The sequence below is a fragment of the Protopterus annectens genome, chromosome 4.part1 (genome assembly GCF_019279795.1).
Source record: "Protopterus annectens isolate FY-2018-M chromosome 4.part1, PAN1.0, whole genome shotgun sequence".
Classification (NCBI taxonomy): Eukaryota; Metazoa; Chordata; order Ceratodontiformes; family Protopteridae; genus Protopterus; species Protopterus annectens.
In genome coordinates, this window is record NC_056734.1 from 520819804 (window position 1) to 520844080 (window position 24277).

The following is a 24277-nucleotide window of genomic DNA, read 5'->3' on the forward strand; positions in this document are numbered from 1 at the left end:
AGCCTAGCCATACGCTACCCTAGCCTTTGACACACATGTAATTTAATTTCACTTGACCCTGTCAACCAGAGCCACAGAGGTGATTTCCGGGGTGTATTTCCTATCTCCCAACCAATCATCAGGAGTATTTATGACAACTGCTAATGAGGAGCTTTTTTTGCTATTGATAGGTGGTTTGTTCCAGAGTATGGCCTGTCTCTGAGATGGGAATCTATCCCTCCAGCATGTGCTGTTTAGTGAGCTGACAAGGTTTAGGGCCCTAGAGCGTGTATCTCGGAGGGATTGTAATATGTTTACGTGGAGGATGTCCAACAGCTATGGGTGTGACATAGCTCTCTATGTTAGGCAGAGGTCACCTCTGGGTAGGTGGTATGCAACACAGTCTAGCTGTGGTTTTGTGAGTCTGTCTGCATAGGGCATCTGTTTGAGGCCGGTATTACTGTTTGTGAGGTATGTCTGTGGCCTTTCCAGTTGCTGTAGTTGTCATGTGAGGTACATACCACATGGGGCATTGTACTCTATAATGGGGTTTCAGTGTGATGAGTAGAGGGGAACACTGACCTATATTTCCCTAGATGACACACCTTTTGTGATGACGTGTACCATGTAAACAGATTACATGACTAGTGTGGCACTGTGATTATCAGAGGGAAGGCTACTGTCCACCTGTGTCCCATGTTCCCTTATTACACCTTCGGTGATAGGTAGATTACCACCTATGTGATAGTTAATGGGTACAGTGTTTTGGCAAGAAGGGATGGCACTGCAGTGTCAACACTGAGGTTCAGTCCATGCCTTGGTCACCAGGCACCTGTCGCAGTACGTATGACCCCGTGTCTCTCCCTCCCTCTCTGTATATATCTATATATATATATATATATATATATATATATATATATATATATATTTTTTTTATATCTATATATATATATATATATATATATATATATATATATACATACATACACATACATATAAACAGCCATTGCTGTACATATAGATGTACATATAGGCACATATACAGTCCACTTTTTATGGTGGGAATATCAATTATGCGACAGTTGTGAGATATACAGTTATACAGTTATGTAATAATATTGCACAGTGTTGTGCAGAATACATTGAAGGTGTCTTGAGCCCATGTAGCTTTAGCAGGCCTCACTGGCTGCAACACTGCAAAAATGACAAATCATACCCACAGTGTTTAACCACCACATGTCATATACCAGCACTGCATGCTGTTTTCTTTGCCACACACTACAACCTACATAGAAATATGCACATAGCAACCTTCAATAACATATATATATATATATATATATATATATATATATATATATATATATATATATATATATATATATATGTACACCCTTCACAAACAGTTGCAGTATGTCCCTTGCCCTATGCACATGTACAGATACATACAGATATGTACTGCTACCACATATGGATGATTCACAGTATGTAGAGTACTCTTCAAAAACATCTACTACATGCCCGCAAATACATATGTGTTACATACCTTTCCTTTGTATTTTTCTGTTCCGTCTGTTTTTAAAGGAAATAATTTATTTTTATTTTTTATTTATTTTTTTGGGGTTTTCTCTGTCTGTTGATGTTGCTCTTTCTTTTTCTGTGTCTGTCTGTTTCCATCTCTTTGTCTTTGTCTGTGTCTCTGTCTTTGTCTCTATCTCTCCCTTGCTCTCGCTCTCTCTCTGTTGCTGCAATGATATTATTGCATGTGTGGACAGCAAGTACAGCCTGCTTTTCTAGGTATCTGCACATGTGCATGTGATGGCCTCTGCACCAATTGGTGCCCACCATTTAGTAATTGCATGCAGCCTGCTGTGTGGTAATTGCAGTACTCACTGTCATAGCAGCCTACTGCTATACAATGCTAAGTTAGGTAGGCCTAGCCCTTTCAGCTTTCCAAAGTGGGGCCCATGCTTGTTTGCTGTGGACACCGTTGTGTCAGTCAGAAGGTTGGTATGCTTCTTATATCTGGAGCTAGGGTTGTAGCCAGTGATTTGCATGTTGTACTCAAACCTGAATGTTGCTGCTTCTAGTACACACTTGTCAGTGTAGAATTTTACTCACCCCTCCCAATGCTAACACAAGATACATGGGAGTTTGTACTTTCTTTTCTAATTAGACAATTAACTGCCATACAAAAGTAGTTATTGCAATGTATTCTTCTGGCACATGAACTGTTTGTGAAGTACTATACTGTAAATATTACTTTACTCACTTCTGAACAGTTTGTGTTTTTTTGTGTGTTGACATTAGCACAGGCTGCTCAAGATAACTGGACAAATTTCAGTACTGAGTATGCCTACCTACATCCTTGGTAGAGCCTGAATATACAGGTATATTGTTCTTTTGGGTAGGGGTGCAGACATACAGAGAACATTATTTATTATTGTGTGATGTTTATCTTGCTGAACATACAGGGTTGCTATGTACCTGTTAGTCTATCAATGCAAGTAGTCTGTCTGCGTAGCTCACACCTGTGGACATATCCAGATGGTAGCCAGAGGTTAGCCTATTATTCTTTGTCTGTGCACCACACTGGTCTTTTCAGCACTGGAACAATGGCATTGTCACAGTTGGTTGCTATCTCTACATGGCTACATCCTTTGATATTTCTGTGTTGTACTCCTACATAAGGGTATGCTTGTGGGACTCCTTCCAAAGCTATTTGCAAAGTGTGTAACAGCAGAAAAGCTGATATGCCTGTGTGTTTCTGCCTCTGCCAGGCCTCTGATACACTCAGGTATATGTTTGAACAGCCTCAGGGAAAGGTACATATAAGTGAGGTACACCTGTAATATATTACAGACATTAAGTTGAGACTGTGAGAGAATCAAAGCATATGTATTAATACACCTTTTCTGACGTGCAAGCAGTGTCTACTCATACTTTTTTGACATTATTCCTTAAGTGTAATTCCCCACTTTTCTGCCTAACGTCAGTACTTTTCAGAGGGATTCAGAGGGACACAGCTAACATTTGTTTACGAATCAGGGACATCCCTGACAAGCAGTCACAGTTGGGAAGTATGGCCTCTGCCATATTCAAATATGCCAGTGTTTATCCTGCTCTGATACTGTGTGGGATTTGTAAAGTGCTACTGTAACATTATTTCCTGCTAGAATGGCTGGTTCTCTTTTCACAGTCATGTCATGCAATTCCAGAACAACTGCTGGTAAAGATCCACAGAACAAGATTTGTATTATGGCATTCCTATTTTCCCTTTACATTCACTCATTGTAATGCATGATATATTTATTACAGCACCAAATTGTTGTATGTCTACTGTGGCTTAGTGGTACTTCATGCAGTGTAGTGTGTCCGGGGTTCGAGACTGACAGAGGAATTTTATTTTGCTGCTGAGCAGAACAAGGGCCCTGACATACAGAGTGACCAAGGCACTTTTAAGCAGTTGTAAGTGGGTTTGCGCGGGTTTGCATGACGCTTAGCAATACTTAGCTAAGCGCAGACAAGCTCACACTCACGCAAACCCACTAACTACTGCTTAAAAGTGTTTACTCCTGCTAACCCCAGCGCTCATTTCTTTGAAAGAAAAGAAAAGAAAATGGGGAGATAGGAAAGTGGTGAAAAGGGGACACAAAGAAGGAAAGACAGTAGGGAAAACAGCTTGGGATGTGCAGGACGGGTGTAGGGAAGGTCCATAGCTGCCCATTTCTTTACCAGCAACAACTGTGCATATGTTAGACATTTGGAGTGAAATTTGAAACCTTCCACCCCTGAGAGAGGGGTGAGGACAACAAAGTATGTTGTACTGCCAATTATAATTATCAGTTTACATGTCCAGCAGACATGTGTGTGAAATGAGTAGCTATGTATGGGGTGTAATTTTTTTGTGGGAGCAGATTGCCCTTTTTTTTTTTTTTGCAGGTGAGAGTGATATGTGGGGTAGGGGAAGTAGGTATATTTGGGGAGGTAGGTTGGGGAGGTAAACAGACAAGACAAACAAGATGCATACAGGGGCGGAATATGACACATGGGGTGGGTGAACACCATTGACAGGGAAGGGTGTTTGGAAATCGCAAGCCCATGAGCCCACAGATGGCAACAGTGGAACTGACATCCCCACCTATGGGCAGTCACCACTGCACCTTCACAGCCCGGAGGGTGGCTGTGCTGGGGGCTGCGTAGGAGGGGCAGACTCACCCGTGAGTCGTGCCACTTTTGCCTCGAGCTGGTGTAGAGGATCAGCGACTGAACGCTTGATCTCCCTACGCAACACAGCCCGGACCGTTCAGAGGGTGATAGGTGGTCCTCCTCCAGCCACGCTTGCACGGGGGGATGAGCCCCATCCCCTGCAATGCTTCCACCCGAAGGTGGCACAGGGCCACCGGAGGAGGAGGTCCCGGGCTGGGCACCGGACATGCTGGTGCCAGGTGCCATCGCCAGCTGAGGTGGGAGAGGAGGGTCCACTGGGACCGGCCTTCCCATATGTTCTATATTTAGCAGGATTTAATGACAATATGGGTTAGTAACAGACAACAGCATTCCAAATTAGTTGTAACAGCATGCAGTAGTATTCCCATTAACCCAACACACAAGAATTCCAACAGTCGAACAGCAAGCATAACACATGCATATTTAGAACAACAGTGGGCATTCCAACAGCATGCAGGGTTGATTGGTGGCAACAGGCCACCAAGATTGTGGTATGTGAACAGGGCACATGCATCAAAGTACATTCAGATATTTATAAACCAATAGGACATATGTCCCAACAAAGTTTTTCAGATTACACATACCCATTTAGGTGTGGAATGGCATTATTTATGACCATAAAGTAGGGTGTAAAAAGATCACTCCATTAACAACTTATATATACTTAGAACTTTACTCTACATTTCTACTGACTGCAGGTATATATCCCCTACATATATTATTACACTAGGCAGTGTCCATTAAATTGTGAAATGGGTTTTGATAGTTGTTTATATACCTGACCTGTATCTGACATACAAACTGTGCAAGATGCAGATGTTACTGCTACGTATTTATATATTTCATTTATATTCATATATCTACATATCTGGCTGTCTTCAGGTGACATTATCAGCTACATTTAAACAGACCCCTACATTTCTAGCAGCACACTGACATTTGTGGGGAACACAATCACAAGCTACTCATGTGCCAGATTAACATGTACATGCTAGCCATGAACCAACAGTTGAGGACTGTATATATGCTTAAGAGCTACTGGCATTCCCTTCATCCACTTTATATGGACCTACACAAGTGTGGATTGACAGCACTTAATACAACTGTACTATTTCCATAATGCAAGGGTACAACAACATATCAAAGAAAGTGACAAGGACACATTCTAGGAATTATACCTTTATTAATTACATTACACACTTTTGTAGTGGCTCTCTCATTCATTTCATATTTTGGTGCATGCAGAATACTTTTATTCCAGACTTATTATACCTTTATTAATTGGTTCCAACACTCTTTTTCAGACTCTCTCACTTATTTTATATAATAATACATGCAGAATAATTACTAACCTGCCTGATGGTGCAGCCTTAGCAGCCTATCTGCATAGGCTTGCCGATTCGCAGCACGGACACCTGCAGCTGTGAAGTAAATGAAGGGATATTGAGACATACCTATCCATTATATGGACTACAATAGCATTTCTTACATACTTCATTCCATGGCTACCTACTCAGTAGTGGGGCATCTTGCATGTCACGGTCCTCCTGTATCCATCGGTTCAGTTGGTTCTGCTTCCGTCTCATCAGGTCTGCATGGTGGTGATGGACCTGCTCACCAGTCCGAGGGACGCCTGTGGAACTGGTGAGATCATGAGCAAACCGGTTCCAAGCCTCCGCTTTGTACTCCATCCCTTGGAACTGGCCCTGCAGGAGTCTTGACTCATGATGGTGGACAAGGAGCCAAACCATGTATTTTGACTCCTCGATGCCCCACCGTTGCACTCGAAAGTGAGTACCCTCTCCAGCACCAGCCATTCTGACTGCAGATGGGAGCTACAACCAGTTGTGGTCAGTATTTCCGCCTATGGAGCTTAAATTTGCCTCATTTCCCGCACTTATTTGTGATTGATCGTTTTTGAAAATTCTCAGCTAACAGCAAACCTGCTTAGCAATGGTTAAACTTCCATTTATAAGTATATGTATGTTAACAGTGCATGTTTATGCTAAGCTGTCATGGCTTAGTGGTTCAGTACTTTGATTATGGTGCACAGTGTCCCGGGTTTGAACCTTGTCATTGCTTTTTATTTTACTACTGTCAAGACAGGCTAGGGGGTGTGGCTGTGTTTAAGCGACTTTGCTCAACTTTGCTCTATGTTGCTCCACATTGCCCGATGTTGCCCGACGATGCGCTGGTTAGCACGGTGCGCAGCTCTGCGCAAACCTATTGTGCTAGGTAAAGCGCTGCTTAGCTATGGGCAGCTATATTGCGCTAGGTAAAGCGCTGCTTAGCTATGGGCAACTATATTGCGCTGGGTACAACGCTGCTTAGCTATGGGCAATTATATGTCAATATCCTTAATGCTGCTCACCTTCTTATATTTATATATATATATATATATGTATACATTTTGTTCACTAATACATAGGCCATTTCAATGCTTTTTACTAAAATTGCATTCATATATGTCAGGAATTATTTTATATACTAATTTAAAACATAAAATAGAAAGGGGAGTGGTGGGACTAGAACCGGGAATGCCTCCTCGTTGTGCGAAGGCTCTACCGCTATGCTATTGCTATTTAGCTTAATTTGTATAAACATTTCTTATTATGCTCTTCAATGTTGAAATTGCTAACTGTAGATAAGCAATGGGCATACCCACGCAAACACGTGCAAATATGGGCAGCTATATCGGGAATTGTAAAAAAAAAAAATAAAAGTTTACATTTTACAATTACAAAGGGGTTTAGTATGTGGGGATGTGTAGTGTTTGCTATGTGTACATTTCAGTGGACTCGTTCATTGCACTTGTCATTTTCACATTTATATAGTTGCAGGGGCGTGGATATTTGGACTGCTCGGCAGTCTGACACGCCCCCTGCAGTCTTACATGCTCCGTGTTAGCCTTCCAGTTGAGTCAGCGCGCCCTCATGCATATGCATGATGCGCTGACGTCATACTCTTAGATGGCCATTTCCGTGTAAGACTTATTTAGTTTTACACGGAGGATTAGTAAATCCTCCCTATGTTTTATAGAAAATATGAGTAAAATTTAGTGTCTTTTATCTTTATATTTTAAACAATTATTTATACACTTTTTAAACATTTAATACAAGGATAATACAGCTACTTTGCTTTCTATGCATTTCTCTTTTGATAAAACAATATTTTCCCATTTTATTACAGTGCTCCTCCCAGGAACACTTTTACAATGTAATTAGCAGGGACATGAAGAACTTGATTGTAAATTAGCATTGCATAAGAGATCATCAGAAAGAGCATTTTGGCCAGATTTTCCAGCAGAGAAAGAAGGTTGAACACCAAGAAAAGGAAACAAGATAAGAATATTTAGTTTGGATCAAAAGCAAAATCGAATTATGGAAAAGTAATGTGAAGAAATAAACTTTCACATAGTAAAGAAATGGAAGAACTGGAAGCATAAAAATCTATAAATAATAGTGAATGATAATGGATTTCAAATATTATAATAGTCAGATAGAAAAGATCCCAGACGGGAAAAGATACAGAGCTGGGAGGATAGGAAAAAAGTACTGCAGGTCAGAGAGTTAGAAGAAGTTAAAGGACAGCTGGAAGGAAAGTGATGAAAGATAGCAGATACGTGATGAACCTCATGGGGAAACTGTGTGAAAAGTATGCAAATGAGAAAGGTTATAATACAATGTCCGTAAACGAGAAAGACATGTATAATCTGTGCTGGGGACTTAAAGGTCTCTAAAGAGGAAGATAGATTTAGAATGGAGTCATTTTAGTTGAAAGACAACATGTTTTTCAAGGAAGAAAAATGTTTTAGGGTAGCATTGTGGGTTTAAGGAGAGCACGAAAGATGATAATCAGGCTGTTAAAATAGTAGTGCCATACAGGTTGTTAGGCAGATGTATTTATGGAGGGTGTAGTTACTCTATTGAAAACTCAGTAAGAAAAGATTCAATGTGAATGGAACCTACTAAAACAGCACTGGCAAAAAATACACATAAATACACAAAATCATACTTGGAGGCTCTGAATAAAAACCTGCAAAAGCATTAGAGACCTCCAAAGCAGACACCCAGACAACCTGCACTTCCCGTCACAAACCAGACAACACATAAAACACAAAATTAGTGTGCCGCACAATCACAGCCCTTAAGGCGAAATAACATATCTAACACACTAGTAATAGGTGACTCTATAGTCAGGCACACTGATGTCTCACTCACTAGGCTGGACAACCAGAAGGTTACTGTTAGCTGCCTGCTGGGAGCCAGAATCTGTCACATAACACAAGCACTCAGGTCACTCCAGAACAAGTACAAATATGACTTTGCCATTGTTCATGTTGGTGTGAATGACCTGAGACGTACATCCCTGGACTGCATGAAAAGAGACATGGAAGAGCTCTCTGATCATGTAGCCCAGGCTGGTATGACCCTGATCCTGAGTAGCATCCTGCCTTCACCAAGAATGATACCTCAGTATAAAGAAAAAATTATCAATTTCAACAATTGGCTAAGCTTCTGGTGTCATTCAAATGGGATCCAGTGTCTGTCAGCCTGGGACGACATGCTCGTCAAGCTGCGTTGCTTCGCAAGAGATGGCTTGCACCTGTTACCCCTAGGCTTTCGAATACTGACCAAGGCTCTTGCTGCCCCCATAGTGCCTTTTTTAGGCAAGGCTCAGAAGTCAAACCCACCTCCGTAAACAGCATAATTAACAAAAAACTGAGGGTTATGCTACTCAATGGCAGGAGTTTAAATCTCAAAATGCACATGCTTGAAGCACTCCTCAGTATGGAGAATGTCGACATCTGTGCAGTAACTGAAACCTGGTTCAAGGCTCCACAGACCACCCTAGCACTACCGAGCTACAACTCATACCATACATTTTGGCCACAGAACATGGGCTGAAACACAAAAGGAGGGGGTGTATCCATATTCATCAAGGATACTTACACCTCCAGGTTAGTGACGCAGCATGATACCTCTGAGATCATCCATGTGCAACTAACGTCGGGCAAATCTGCAATGCAAATTGTGGCCTGCTACAGATCACCCTCCATGATCCAGGACCACCACTCCACCTTTCTGGAGACACTGGAAAACATGAAGGTCCTACCAAACACCCTGATATTGGGTGATTTCTATTATCCTACCATTCACTGGGAAAACTACTCGAGTACAAATTCCCAGGCCCAGCGCTTCCTGGAATTCATCAACTCAAACACCCTGGATCAGCTGGTAAACTCCCCTACCAGAGGTGAAAACATATTGGACCTGGTCATCACCAACATGGGCGACAGGTGTTCCACACTAGAGGTCAACCCATCACTGGTTAGATCAGACCGTAAACTAATCACTCTGGATGTCCACACCCCACCACCACCCCCAACTAAGGAAACCACAGTAAAAAACTTTTCTAAAGCAAACTTCACCTTACTTAAGACAGAGGTGGTAAGTTTCACAGCCCCTACGCTAAAGGATAACACTGCCCAAGATGCAGAAACCTTTACAAATGCACTTTATGAGCACCTACAAGGATGCATGGATCATGCCATCCTTAGCAAAACCAAGACTCACTCTAAGAGAAGGAAACCAGTTTGGTGGATCCCTGCAATAAACAGGCTATACAATCGAAGGAGGAAACTAGTTCAGAAAAAAAGCAAATCCCAAGAAGGAAAGACATCCCTGATCAGTATGAGTAAGAAACTGAGGTCCCTCATGAAATTATCCAAGACTAACCTCAAAAGAAAAATAGCCAAGGATTCAAAAGATAACCACAAAGCCTTCTTTAGCTATGTTAAGAATCTAAGTGGCAACTCGCAAATATGTACTGAATTAGTGCAAAATAGCACAAAATATACTGAACCTACTGATATTGCCAACATCCTGGCAGATAGATTCAGTGCAAACTTCACCCCCTCTCACCTCCAAAAGGGCTCACAACAATACCGGAAAAGTGTAGTTTCCCAAAAATCAGATGCACAGGTGAAAACAGCCCATTCAAAAGCCAAAAACTCAGCGTCAATGGGACCAGATGGTGTCCCAGGCTGCGTCTTTATGAACTACAGAACGAACTAACCCCCCACCTAAACACGCTGTTCAACCTCAGCCTCTCCACAGGCTATGTGCCAATAGAATGGCGCACAACAATGGTTATTCCTGTCCACAAAGGAGGGGCCACAACTGACCCTGGTAACTATCGCCCCATAAGCCTGACTAGTCTGCAAGGCTATGGAGAGCATCATCATAGAACTCATTAACAAAGACATTGGGAACCTCCAAACACTTGACCTGACCCAGTTCGGCTTTGTTAAGGGCAGATCATGCCTACTAAACCTGGTTGACTTCTTTGAGACAGTCACCAAGGCCATTGATGAGGGAAAGGTGGTTCACACAGCCTACCTTGACCTCGCCAAGGCTTTCGACACCATTCCCCACTCGGGTATTACAGAAAAACTCACCAGCCTGAACATAAATCCCTATGTCACGAGATGAGTTGCCAACTGGCTTACAGACAGAACTCACACGGTAAGAATAGCAGGCTCCAGGTCTGACTCTAAACCAGTCACAGGTGGTGTCCCACAAGGCTCGGTCCTGGGACCCCTACTGTTCGGCATATACTTCTCAGAAGTACAGGCAAACACAGGAGGACTATGGGTAACCAAGTTCGCCGATGACTGCAAACTGGGAGCCATAATTGACTCTCTGCCTGAGACGGACAGCCTCTAAAAGGGCCTTACTGAGACGGACACCTGGTGTCAAAGTCATGGCCTCAAGCTAAATTCCAAGAAATGCATAGTCATCCCGTTTGGGAAAAACAAAACACCTACAAATTACCACATAGGTGGCAGCTCCCTTAATACAGAAAAAGTAATAAGAGATCTGGGGACCCAGGTAGATAGTAATCTCTCCTTTGACAGTCATATTGCCAAAGTAGTTAGGAAATCCTTCTATGTGGCCCATCTAATTACGAAATGGTTCACATCTAGAAATAAAGAGGTTATAGTGCCCCTCTACTCGTCCCTCATTAGACCCATCATAGAGTACAATGCCCCATTTGGGATGTACCTCATAAAATACTTCCAACAGCTGGAAAGACCACAAAAGTACCTCACCAAGAGGATTACTGGTCTCAAACATATGTCCTATGCAGCCCGACTGAAAAAACTCCGGCTGTACTCAGTGGCATATCGCTTACTCAGAGGTGATCTCTGCTTGACTTACAAAGCCACGTCCAACTCAAAATTGATGGACATGCTCCACCTAAAGAAACCAAAGTCACTGCGAGCCACGCGCTCTAGTGAGCTATACCTCACCACAACAATAAATAGAACATGCCTAAGGGAGAGATTCCTGTCACAGAGACTCCCCATGCTTTGGAACAAAATTCCAAATTACCTCAGGCAGAGCCCCTCACTAACACTCGTCAAGAGAAACCTTGATGAGTGGATGGGTAACAGAAAATACACCCCTGGGATCACTTCATTGGCTCTGCTTGACAGAGGATCAGTTAATTAATCAATGGGGCATCGAAAGCTGACACACTCTGGCTAGGCTTATAAATGCCCTCGGGCAGATAGCCTAGTACCTACCTATGAACCTATTGTATATTCCTTGTACAGTAAGGTTATATTAAGTAGCTGAGGCTTGTAAAATGAAGAAGCAACTTCTCTAGTGGTAGCTGCTTATTGCAATTTGTTGATTACCAGAGCTGAATGAGCATTTGGCTCTATTTGAGGAAGATCCAGAGTGTTTTTTTACTGACTGACAAAATTTGACCAGGATGTTATAGACAAGTGCTCTAATAAGATGGCTGTGGTTGTGGAGGAGCAAGCAGTTTGTGATGGAGTTGTTTGCATATACTCTTTCAGGAGGTGATGCTATAAAGTAAAATTTAAAGCAATTCCTAGTGGCTTTGGCATCTGAGGTTCTGGCAGGGAGAGTTGGGAGGGGCATTTTTTAGGCATTCCCTGTGGGGAGGCATGATCCATAGAGAGTGGTACTAGCCAGATATAACAGATGACTACAGGGGAGGGGGGAATCAAGGGATAGGTCATAAATTAAAGAATTTTCCACTGGAAGCAGTCAATGGTACTACCTCACATGGTGTGTTTAGGTTCCACACTGGCCCCAGTCTTAAAATGGAGGTTTGAGAAACTGATAGACCCAGCAAGGGAGGGAGGCTACAGGAGTAAGCTAGAAAGAATGAAAACAGAAAGAGAACAAAAAGAAACAATCTCATGATAATTCTTTTAAGAATTTATATAACTGGCCTTTACTTAATATCATATTTTAATTTTTTTTACCAAGAAAAAAACCCACATTGTAATTCTTTGTTCTTTCTTACTCACTGCATGAAAAGATTGCTGATTATCTAGGAATCCACAACTCTTTTACTCTATGCTGTTATTTCCATCTGCTTTATTTCTGCCCCTGGTTTCATAAATGTACCGAGCCTTTGGGAATCTGTAATCTCATATGGAAAAAATGATAGCAATGACAGAAACAGGCAGATATGACGAGTTAGTCATTTCTTTTGTTTTTTCTAAATATAATTTAAACAGTGGTTTACAGCAGCAGAAGAAGCTGCTGTTCTCAGTCTCTTAAAACATTAAGAAGAAGCCAAACAAACATTTACCAGAAGAGATTCTCAGTTAGCAGTAATTCTGAGTCCTGACATCCTAAGTACAGGCGAAAAAGATTTGACATATGAAGTAGGGCAATATAATCTTATCTTCTAAGGATAAAGTTTGCATTATGGGAAAGTGAAACCCAAATGGAAAAACAATATCACAATATTTCTTTTGGATTATTTTTATGGTATGCATTGCTGGTGGAACAGCTTCCACTGCTTTCTCTGAGTTGACTGTCCTAGCCATTTATGTGTATCTCTTGCTCTTTCTTTGCACTTTGCTGTTCACAGATATGATCCATTTATTCTCTTAATCATTTGAGAGCAAGTCAACCTTGACAGGAAACAATGCTATTCTGATGTATAAAATAACCATAGATATAACCCCCCCAAAATTCTGGTCATGCATTAAACAAATTTTACACCCTTGTCTCAATAACTCCCCCTTAGAAACAGCCACCAGGTTTAGCTTATAGCTGCCCTCACCAATCAATCCTTTCCTGACTCCTCTAACTCATGTCTACCCCATCCAGTAACAGCCCCACCCTCACACTAAAAACTTATATTTGTTACTATCTGCTTCATAAAAATATATATATTATCCAAACTTAAACCCTGCTCACCCTCTGCAGATAACCATCCTACAGAATGCTTCAAAATTGCTGCAGGCAGAGTTATTCTTACCGCAACATACCTACTTCCCTCTCTATTATATGGTGCTCCCATTTGGCTAATTTCCAGGTCACCCTAAAATCTAAAATGGAATAGCATTACAACAAGGCAGATAGATTTGCAGTTCATACAAGTCACAGAACATGTCACTGTTCAGCACTAAAAATTCTAAATTGGCTAGAATTATCCTACCAACTAAATTATAACCTCTTAACACACAAAATTATATTTAATCCCACTTCCTGCCCAGCTATAAATACAGTTCACCACCACTACATTGCAAATCGTCACCTTCAATTTTGTGACAAAAATCTGCTCAACATCTATAAGTCTTACAAAACTGCAATCAAAGTCTGTACTCATGCTGTGTAGCAAGAGTCTGGAATATGATTGCTGCAGTGATCAGAACAATGCATAACATCCATTTATTTAAGATGAAACTATAAGAATGTCGGTCTGCCTCCTGGCTTTGCACTTGCTGCTCTTCTGGCTAAAATGTAACTCCTTCTCCTCTAATACCTACAGTCTTGCTTTTACTCATTATTTCTCCTACCTCCCGTATCTACCCCACTTAATTGCCGCTAACAAATATTTTTTCACTCTCCCTCTCTTCTCCTGCTACTCATCTACTGTTTGAATTTTTCCACTCTGACATTTGCTTTATGACTAAGTAATAAACTCTTACACTTATAACATGGCAACATGTTTCAGTGCTGCACAATATTGTATTTATCTTGTGTTAATCATTGTATATGTGTATTATTATACATGTCATGTGTATTAATATTTGTGTTAATCGATGTATTTACAGTATATTATAACGTAATGTCAATTTCAACCATGTATATGTATTTTCAGTTGTTTCATTTATGGAGTTTTTCCTCTCTAGGCTTCACCTAAAAATTGATGAAAGTGTCCAATCGGATTTTCCTGGTAAACAAATGTCAATAAATAAATTAAATAAACAGATAAATACATTTGTATTCTCAGTTGAGCTATTATTTTATCACCTATGAACACATCAAGCCTTGGATATAACTTATTTCTTCTTTGAAAAAAAAAACAAGACTAAATTTATTTCCTTATTCGTGATTTTTTTCTGCTCAAATCAGTCTCATTGTAATGTCTTTCAGCAACTGCGTTTCTATGTTACTATTATTACACATTTGTACTTTTTGATTTTTTTTACTTTTTCTTCTGCCATTAAAAACTGCCGTAATAAGTGAATACTCTGTAGTTTTTCTTCGGACAACTTCTCATGTTTCTTTGGCAAATGTGTTCTACTTATCATTTCTAGATTGTGTAATTCCTTGTCTGGTCTGTATTCATTTTACTGATCATACTCCCTGTAAATGAAGTATAATGCATTGACAAAATGGCTGAAGGAATGAAAGTGTGCTTGTATGCTTGTTTTTTGTTTAATAAATGCTCTTCACGTGGTTTCCAACTGCTTATTTTCTTGGACATCTGCTGATTTTCTTCCGATAGTTTGGGATTTATCTGACTGGTATTGGTGTTTAGTATTTAAAGTTACAGAAAACATCAGTATTGTATAGAAATAGCATTTTGTTTCTGCTGCATTGCCAGAACTCTACAGATATTTTATGTGCTTGTATTACATTACCCATCCCAAAAAAGGTCTCTACCATTTCTTATTTAATTTTGAGCGATAATTCACTTTTCATAATAACATAATATATTTATGATTTCATGCAATATGGATTTCCATTGTGAGGAGTGTGTGAAATTAACAGTTATAAAAAGCTAAAACATGAGCTGTGTCTTTATTTTATTTGTGAAATACCACAAACCAATAGGCGCACCTCCTTATGGATCAGTAGTGATAGAGGAGAGGTTAACTAGTGTGAGATTAATCTAAGCATACAAAGAATTTCACCAATTCTGAACATTGTACCTAAGCTTTTGGTGAAATTTCTAAGGGCATGTCTGTTTTTCAGATACTATGTATTGTGATGAGGTCTAAGATTAGATCAGAAAGTGTGCGTATCCAAACTAGATGGAGGTTAATGCATGCAGACAGTATGGTAGAAGTGTACATAACTTTTTCTTTACTTTTGTACAATTAAAGTACTTTTGTATCTTGCAAATGGAATTTTTGTACCAGTGGCACTGTTATTTTTCCCTTTTTTTTGTAGTGATAATTTATGAGTTTGCTAAAACTTAAAAAAGTGTGCTTTGTTTAATCTGTGATTTTTATGCAGAATACTAGAAAAGGAAATAAGTGGTAATTGTACAGAGAAATGGGTATGTTGAGAACTGGGTAGACATTGCTCGTCTTTGATTGAGTATATCTCCCCCGTTTGTATTGCTTTAGGACTGCCATATTCTCTATGGTAGCTATGTAGTCCATTATCCACACATTTAATAAACATTGCAAATTAAGTTTATTGTCCAAAGCTAGAGGTGGTTTTGATGCAGCACCTATCCAAGGGATGCTTGCTGAAGGCTCCACTCATCTTCTGCATACTTGACTTGGTGTTCTACCTAACCACTACTGTGAAGACAGGGGCAAAGAAATCTTAATACAGTTATGTGAGTTACTTACAATAAAGAAATCTTAATACAGTTATGTGAGTTACTTACAATAAAGAAATCTTAATACAGTTATGTGAGCTGCTTACAATAAAGAAATCTTAATACAGTTATGTGAGTTACTTACAATAGCAATATATTATTAAAATATTGTAGTCACAAGATCATACCTCCACCATTTCCATATTTTCTTCTTTTAGCTGGGAATATTTACCAATGGTTAGTTCTGATGTGGTTTGGTTCTATAATTAAAATTTGGTGGCTGGCATGATAGCTCTGTTTTGCCTGGGTTTGGCCAGCATTATGGTATGACAGATTCGCTTTTTTCCTAGGAAAAAGGTCCTAAATGCAGGATAACAGTATGTTATAGCTTAGTTGTATGAATGGTACAAAATGGTTACTAATTGCTTTTGTGGTAAGAAATATTTTATGGTTTAGTACCCGATTTTAATGTGTCTTACCAATGCTAATATACGCACAGTATCATAGGCCACATTAAAATCATCATTGTCTTCATCAGCTCTTTTTTTCACATTTTCTACATGGAGTCTGGGCGTCATGTGAACGGTCGCTATCTATCTCTCTCAAACCAATGTTATTCTCATACTTTTTCAACAATTATCCCTGACTGTCTTAGGACTTCTCTCACACAATTCATCCGTCTCTTTGCTGGATGTCTTCATTTCTTCTTGCCTTCTTCCTGTCTATCCGTCTGCCCAGTTTATCCTCACCAGATTGTCTTCTCCTTTCTTGTACATATCCCTGAGCCCCCCCCCCCCGTAATCTGTTCTCTTTGATCTTCTCTGCAATTGGAGCTACTTGGGCTTCTGCAATGCTGTTCTCATTTGGAGCTACTTTGGCTTTTACTCTCATGTCCTCATTTCTTCATCTGTCCCACAGTGTGCATCCTGCCATCCATTTCAGGCATTTCATCTCTGTCACCTCTAGCTTCCTCAACTGCTCTCCCTTAACTGCCCAGGTTTCTGTACCATGCAGGTAACACCACTGTTTTTTACACCTTACCTTTCAGCTTCACTGGTATTCTTCTGTCATACACTACCTCTGACACTATGTGCTAGTTGGCTGCAGCCCCTCCGATTCTAGCTTTGACCTCCTAATTCAGACCTCCTTTGTCCTCAGCCAGTTCTCCCAGATTCTTGAATTTGTTAACCTGTTCCATTGTTTTCCCCTTCTATCTCCGTTTTCAGCTTCTTCTGATTTCCCCCACTTGTTAGCAATATAGTTGTCTTATCTCTACTCAGTTTCATCCCATCTGCCTTTAGTTTTGCATTCCATTTCCCTATCATTTGCTGAAGTTCTTGTTCAGAGTCTGCCCGTAATGCCACATTGTCTGTATACAGCAGCTTTGCTGATCTGTCCATTCTGACCTGTCTTCTAATGTAGTCTGTCACCATTATGAACAGTAGTGGCTCAGAGATGAACCCAGATGCACAACCAGTCCCACTGGTAATCCCCTCTGTGAGTCTGAATACTTTTTCTATGAGTGTCACTGATTCCTTGTACATAGGCCACACTAATTCTACCAATGTTTCTTGGACTTTGAACGATTGAAGTACTGCCCAAATCAGATTTCTTGGGAGCTTATCACATGCTTTCTCCAAGTCTAGGAATGACCAGTGGGACTCTTTCCTCATCTCTACCTTCTTAACAACTGTCTGCCTCACAGCAAACATCGTATCCATTTATCAGTCACCCTGTTCTTGTACTGCCCACAGTTGTGAATGCCCTTTGTCCTTGTACTCTGGCACTAGGATGCTTATTCTCCAGTAATCTGGGGTACACCTTTCTCTCCATACTGCTATGAGTACCTTCTGGATCCATTTTCCCTTAACCTATCTAAGATTTTTTAATTTTTTTGGTCCTCTTAACATCATTTTGCAAGCCCAACTCTCCAGTGCTCCACATCCATGTTGCATTTACCAGCTAATCTCTCACCCCACCCCAAAGTCTTACTCTGGTATTGCTTACGTCAGTCATGGATCCTAAGGGCATCTTGGGGGTTGAGCCATCTTTATATCCATCTGAGGTCAGCTCCTGTCTTTGGACCATACCTCCCTTTAGGGGGCATTATTGATGAATGCCCTCCCACCCTGGATGGGCACTCCCATCCCTCCCTGCTGCTCTGTTGTTTGCTCAAGCCACTAATGGCACCCGGGCCGTAGTCAGGGTTTTATCTCTCTATGCCACTATAGTAGCCACTCCCCTAAGAGTTTGATCATATTTATGATGACCTCATCTGAGCTTGCTGCTTTCCCTTGCTTCGCTTTCCTTAGTCCTCTTCTTCTTTCATCATAGGCTGTGTCTTGGGGAGTACAACTTTGGTGGGTTTTTCTTCATTCAGAAGCTGCTGGAAGAACATTTTCCATCAACTTTTTTCTGACCAGTGGGCTGGTTGCTGGCATCCCTTATGAAGGGTGTCTGATGACTATATTCTTTATCTTTTTGCCTTTGTCTTGCAACCTGAGTTTTTGTGTCATTTACTGAGTCACTTTCCAGAAGCTGGCAGAGTTTCTCTGATGCCTTGCTCTTTGCTATTTCAACTGTTCTCATAGCCTGTTTGTTAGCTAACTAGTATTCCTTCTTTGCCTGCTCCATCTTTTCTGTCTCTCACTTTTTCCTGCACTCCATCTTTTTTTGATAACTTCCTGAACTTCTGCATTCCACCATCAGATTTTCTTTATATACCTTATTTCCCCACCTGACTTGGCTGCATATCTGTTCTATAGTCCTCATACATGCTGTTTTGAGGTACTGCCATTCTTCTTAAACTCCATCTATTTCTTCCTCTTCCTGAAGTACTAGAGCACTGAATATTTCTTTGAATTCTTGTTCTTTCTCTCCAGTCAACTTCCAGGTCTTCAGTCTAGTCACTTTTGACCTTTGAGCCTCCTCTGACCACTGCTTGCGTCTGGTTGTGCAAAGCAATGTTTTTTGCTAAGGGCTGACTGTTTGGGGGGGTGGAGACTTTGTAATCACTGATTCTACTCCAGTGCCTTTTCCATACTAGGAGGAGGTCTACCTGAGTTGAATGTCGGACACTCTTTTGTGTAATTTTGTGAATGTCTCACTTGCTGAACCATGTGCTGGCCACATTACAATAATTTGCACTGTATTCAAGTAATCATGCAAATCCATAGATGTATTCAAGGGTACCCAGGAAAGATGGTTATCAAAAAGGTAGGGAATGGATTGGACTGGGAGAAGCAACTTTGTACTGCTAGCTGCGCAACAAAAGACAAAATATATAACGCAATGTCCTTTTTAAGTCCCTAATGTTTCATGTTTTGTTACCAGTAATTTGACATAACTGTACAGGATGACTTGGAAATTGTATAGACATAGTGTAATAATGTATTAGAGAGCTGATTAATGTGGCATTTACTCATAAAAATGTGGCTGTATGTTAGACCCCCTCCCCCCATCACAACTGACCAGTAATAGTACCATGGTATCAAATGTGACCCTCATTATTACCCACTGCGGTCTGACATCTTACATTAAAGGTGACTTAAGAGTGACATATCCACCCCACCTATGTCATCTCATATGTAATGCCATAATATCCACCCCACCAATGTCATTTCATATGTAATGCCATAATATTAATTTTCTAGCAGAGGCTGATATTTATGTTTTACTTCTAAGACTAAACACAGCAAATCTTGTACATAGAAAGCCTTCTCTTTCAGAATGTGTTATAGGTTTCACTTCATCAGTAAGGCATATTGTTTGTAAGTGGTGAATTTTGCAAAGGTTTTCACTACAGTGTATTATCCAAAGGGTAACCCGTTATTAAAGATGAATGCACAGTATGCTGTGGGAGTAGAACACACATTCACAAACCATTTTATTAGACAGAGAGAGCAGAATGGCTGACAACCTGTTTTATGATTCATCACTGACATGAAGCTAGTTATCAGGTAATGCCAGCGCCATGAGATGTAGTTCTCTTCCGGTGATCAATAGGAAGGAAGAGGGTAAGTAAAATCTGGAGTTGCAATGAGATTATAACACGTCTTACTGAATAAAAAAAACTATTTTGAATGAACTATTTCAGATGCTTTATATGTAATACACATTTTTAAGCTACTGAGCTGCTTGCTGTCTGGTTTGTGAAGGTAATCTGCATGCTGTAAAAATGCATTTATTGTCCTTAGCAATTTTTATCTTTGTACATTTCCAAAACAGAACATTTGTCTTCTATAGTAAAATGTGTTTTTCTCCTTTTATTTTAGAATACTATTGGCAACATAACAGCGGAGCTAAAAACCTTCCATGCCAAGTTTGAGGAGGCTGTGCAGGCCCATGAAAGAGAGATCAAGAGTTTAAATGAGCAGCTGCGTGACCTAGGACGACAGAGAGAGAAGCTACAGCGGGAGGTGAGTTCTCCTTTTGAGCTACTTCCCTCTAGTATGAAGGTAATCAGTATTACCAAAAGTGTCCTTAAGAAAAGATACTATAAGCGGGTGGCATAGGTAAAACTTCTCATCCTTCAGAATTCCTACTGCCTTTTTTTTCATCCCAACAAGCAGCTGTTTAGTTGTATTGATAGCTTGTAAAACTAAAAACTTACTTAGAAATCCTTGGAGGGGGGGACTTGCATGCTAGCCTGAATCACTGAACAGAGAAAAATGTTTTTATTCAAAAATAACAGAGCAAAATAACAAGCCTGCATGAAAGGAGATTAGGACTCTTAAAACAGGAAACAGTTTAATTTAACACGACATGTTATTTACATTGGCAGTCCCTGCCGGACTCTACCAGTTCTTATACAAAGGATGAAGCACAGGGGTTGTTTGTGTGTGAGTGGGAGAATGAGGGAGTTTACAGCAGGGGACCACACAAGTACAGAGTTGAAAAATGAAATTAAAAAAAAAGAGCAGACACAGCATTTTTATCAGCATGACCTCTTTTCTTCTGAAGAGTCATGCAGTGCTATTTTGCAACGTTATCTGCAAGCGTCTTTACTGCTTGGTGGGGGTTGGGGTGTAATGTTGGCACTGTACAGCAAAAGATACAGAAAACAAAACCCTGAAGAGCTGACGGCATATCACTGCAGTTTAATACCAAGGGAACCATAATTTGCTTATCTATCTATCAATGGACTATGTAAAGTAAACAAAAAAAAAACATATATATAGAAGTTAATTGCAGGGATACTGTTATATTTGTTTTCCCTGTCTTATGGAGTTTTAATGCTATTTGCATTAAGATGTTTGCATATGAAGATGTTTCATTGTAGATTACAAAATTCATTATGTGTGAGCATATTGTAATTAAGTATGATATCCTGCAAAAGCAAAATGGTCCAGAATATAGCTGTAAGTTTATGGTATCAGTTTTATGCCTTGATAGTGCTTGTTCATCTTTTTATTTCCCCACTTTTGACTCTTGCATTGTCAGACCCTTCTCTCTGGCAAAATTAATTAGAAACAGCTAGTGTGTATCCATTCCATTTTGTGTAGATTGATTAAGATTCAAGAAACCATGACACAGGTCATCACTTTTATTTATATTTTACTTATTCTAATTTAATTTGTGTTAACTTTTTGGACACCACTGTGACTAGAGATGGTTCTTCAAAAACAACAAAGAAAAAAATGAAACACATATTGTAAACATACTTTATCAGAACTGGTATTACATGTACAAATGTGTAGCTAACATAAAACATCAGCATGAAACTAGTTTGGCTTTATATGTGAGCAGGAGAGTGGAATGCATAGCTTTGCCGGTGGTGTGTAATTAGCTATCAGGATCTTTAAGCTGTTACGCTGATGAACAGATTCACCGTTCTGATCTATGAGTGACCTAAGAGAGACGAGGCTGCAGACAAATCTCAAAATGTAAAAAGAAAACAAGTATTAACCTCTAAATGCAGATTTTCTGATGATCATTAAATGTTTGGTTCATCTAATCTTCCCACTTCACTAACATTTAAATAAGTTGCCATGTTTACCTAAATGGCAGTTTATTTTTTTACCCCTTATAAGATTGCACATGTCCTATGCATATTTGAATTGCATCACCGTATTTAATTCTATTAAGTCTTCTGATAATATCTGCGATTTCTCTTTAACAAGCTTTATATCAAAGTCTGCTTTGCATGACAAAACATTCAAAACAGGATTAAAACCACACCCCCATCTAAACAATTTTTAAACTTTATTTTTGGGTCTTGATGAGATTACATCTTCAATCACTCAGTCAGGGCCTCATCCAGAATGGTGAACTATTTAATAGTATATTAGGCTGATGGTGGTGCTGCGGTAGCATTGTCACCTCACAGTAAGATGTTGCCCTGTTCGATTCGCAGCTAAAGCATCTTCTGTGTGGAGACATGCGTGAATGGGCGTACCTTCGTTGAAGGTTGTGCGGCAGGGCTGGCAACTCAGCACGTAAAAATCTACTGCCAATCATTAGCGGACCAGAGTTCCACTGTGGCGACCCCTAACCGGGAAAAGCCAAAAGATGCAACAACAACAACATTAGGCTGATGGTTTGTACTGCATTGGATGATTGTTCATTTAAAGTAATCTGCATGGTAGTTTCCCAGTTGACAGGAAAAAATGCTGTTGGAGGCCACTCCTTGTTGGGCCAGTGTCAGTGACAATCTCAAAAAATGAATGGAGTCCTGGGTTCACCCCTCAGAGAAGGGTCAGAGTTTTCCCTTCCTATTTTTATGTACTAGAATTAGCAGTGTTGAAAAGGCATGCTGTCCAGATGCTTGCACTATCTGGTATTAAAGACATGGCTATTCTCAGGCAGACATTATTTTGAAAGGTAGTGTATATTTCTAAGTAGTTTAAGGTTCCAAACTTCCTAACTACACCTTTTATGAACCCCTGTTTATGTAATCATTGCTGGGGTTGCTTTACCTCTCGGGACTGGAGAGTCCCCCTTCATAGATATCTGTCAATCAAAGCGTGCTTCATACAGTTTAACACCGCTGGCTGAATAACAGCTCACTGCTCACTACCATACGTCACAAAGGTTATTCCAGTTATCTATAGCCCTGTCTGTTAAAAAAATATTTCTAGCTTGCATGAGTTGTCCACTTTCTGTTTTCAAAATATATTCTCTTGTTATTCACCTTTGTTAAATATTGTAACATGATATGTACTTGTACTCTGTGGATTTCATCGTGATACATAATATTTCTGTTATATTCACTCAGAGTGCCTTTTATCTTCATAACTGTCTATATATATATATATATATATATATATATATATATATATATATGTATATATATATAAGCTGTTTTGGTTAGTCTGCTGTGCAAAACTGTAGATACCGTGGATATAAAAAGTGTGCACACCCCTGTTAAAATGCCAGGTTTTTGTGATATAAAAAAATGAGACCACAATAAATAATTCCAAAACTTTTCCCACCTTTAATGTGACCTATAACCTGTAGAATTCAATTGAAAAACAAACAAATCCATTGGGGGAAAAATATAAAAAATAAAAAACATACAATAAGCTGGTTGCATAAGTGTGCACACCCCTAATCTAATACTTTGTTGAAGCACCTTTTGATTTAATTACAGCATTCATTCTTCTTGGGTACACACCTGCCATCAATTAAAGAGATTCTGATTAACCCCAAATAAAGTTCAGCTGTCCTAGTAGGATTTTCCTGACATTTCTCAATTGTCTGCTACAGCAAAAGCCATGGTTCACAGAGAGCTTACAAAGCATCAAAGGGATCTCATGGTTGAAAGGTATCATTCAGGAGAAAGGTACAAAGAAAATTTCCACACATTGGATATACCATGGAACACAGTGAAGGTAGTCATCAAAAAGTGGAGAAAATATGGGACAACTATGATGTTGCAAAGAACTGTATGTCCCTCCAAAATTGATGAAAAGACAAAATGGAAATTGGTCAGGGAGGCTGCCAATATACCTACAGCAACACTGAAGGAGCTGCAGGAATTTCTGGCAAGTACTGGTTGTGTACTACATGTGACAACAATCTCCCATATTCTCCATATGTCTGGACTATGGGGTAGGGTTGCAAGACAGAAGCCTTTTCTTACACAGAAAAACATCCAGGCCTGGCTAAAATTTGCAAAACAATACATCGTCTCCCAAAAGCATGTGGGAAAATGTGTTATGGTCTGATGAGACCAAGGTTGAACCTTTTGGCCACAATTCCAAAAGGTACGTTTGGCGCAAAAACAACA

At 40.0% G+C, this 24277-nt stretch overlaps 1 protein-coding gene across 1 annotated transcript in view; it reads left to right on the plus strand.

The window, feature by feature from the left end:
• LOC122801244 (rootletin-like) overlaps positions 1-24277 on the plus strand; it is a 2937720-nt gene that overhangs the window by 1847135 nt on the left and 1066308 nt on the right. Inside the window, exon 19 of the mRNA XM_044070796.1 lies at positions 20322-20465. Within this exon, the coding sequence (XP_043926731.1) occupies positions 20322-20465 (144 nt within the window). The remainder of the gene's footprint in view (positions 1-20321; positions 20466-24277) is intronic.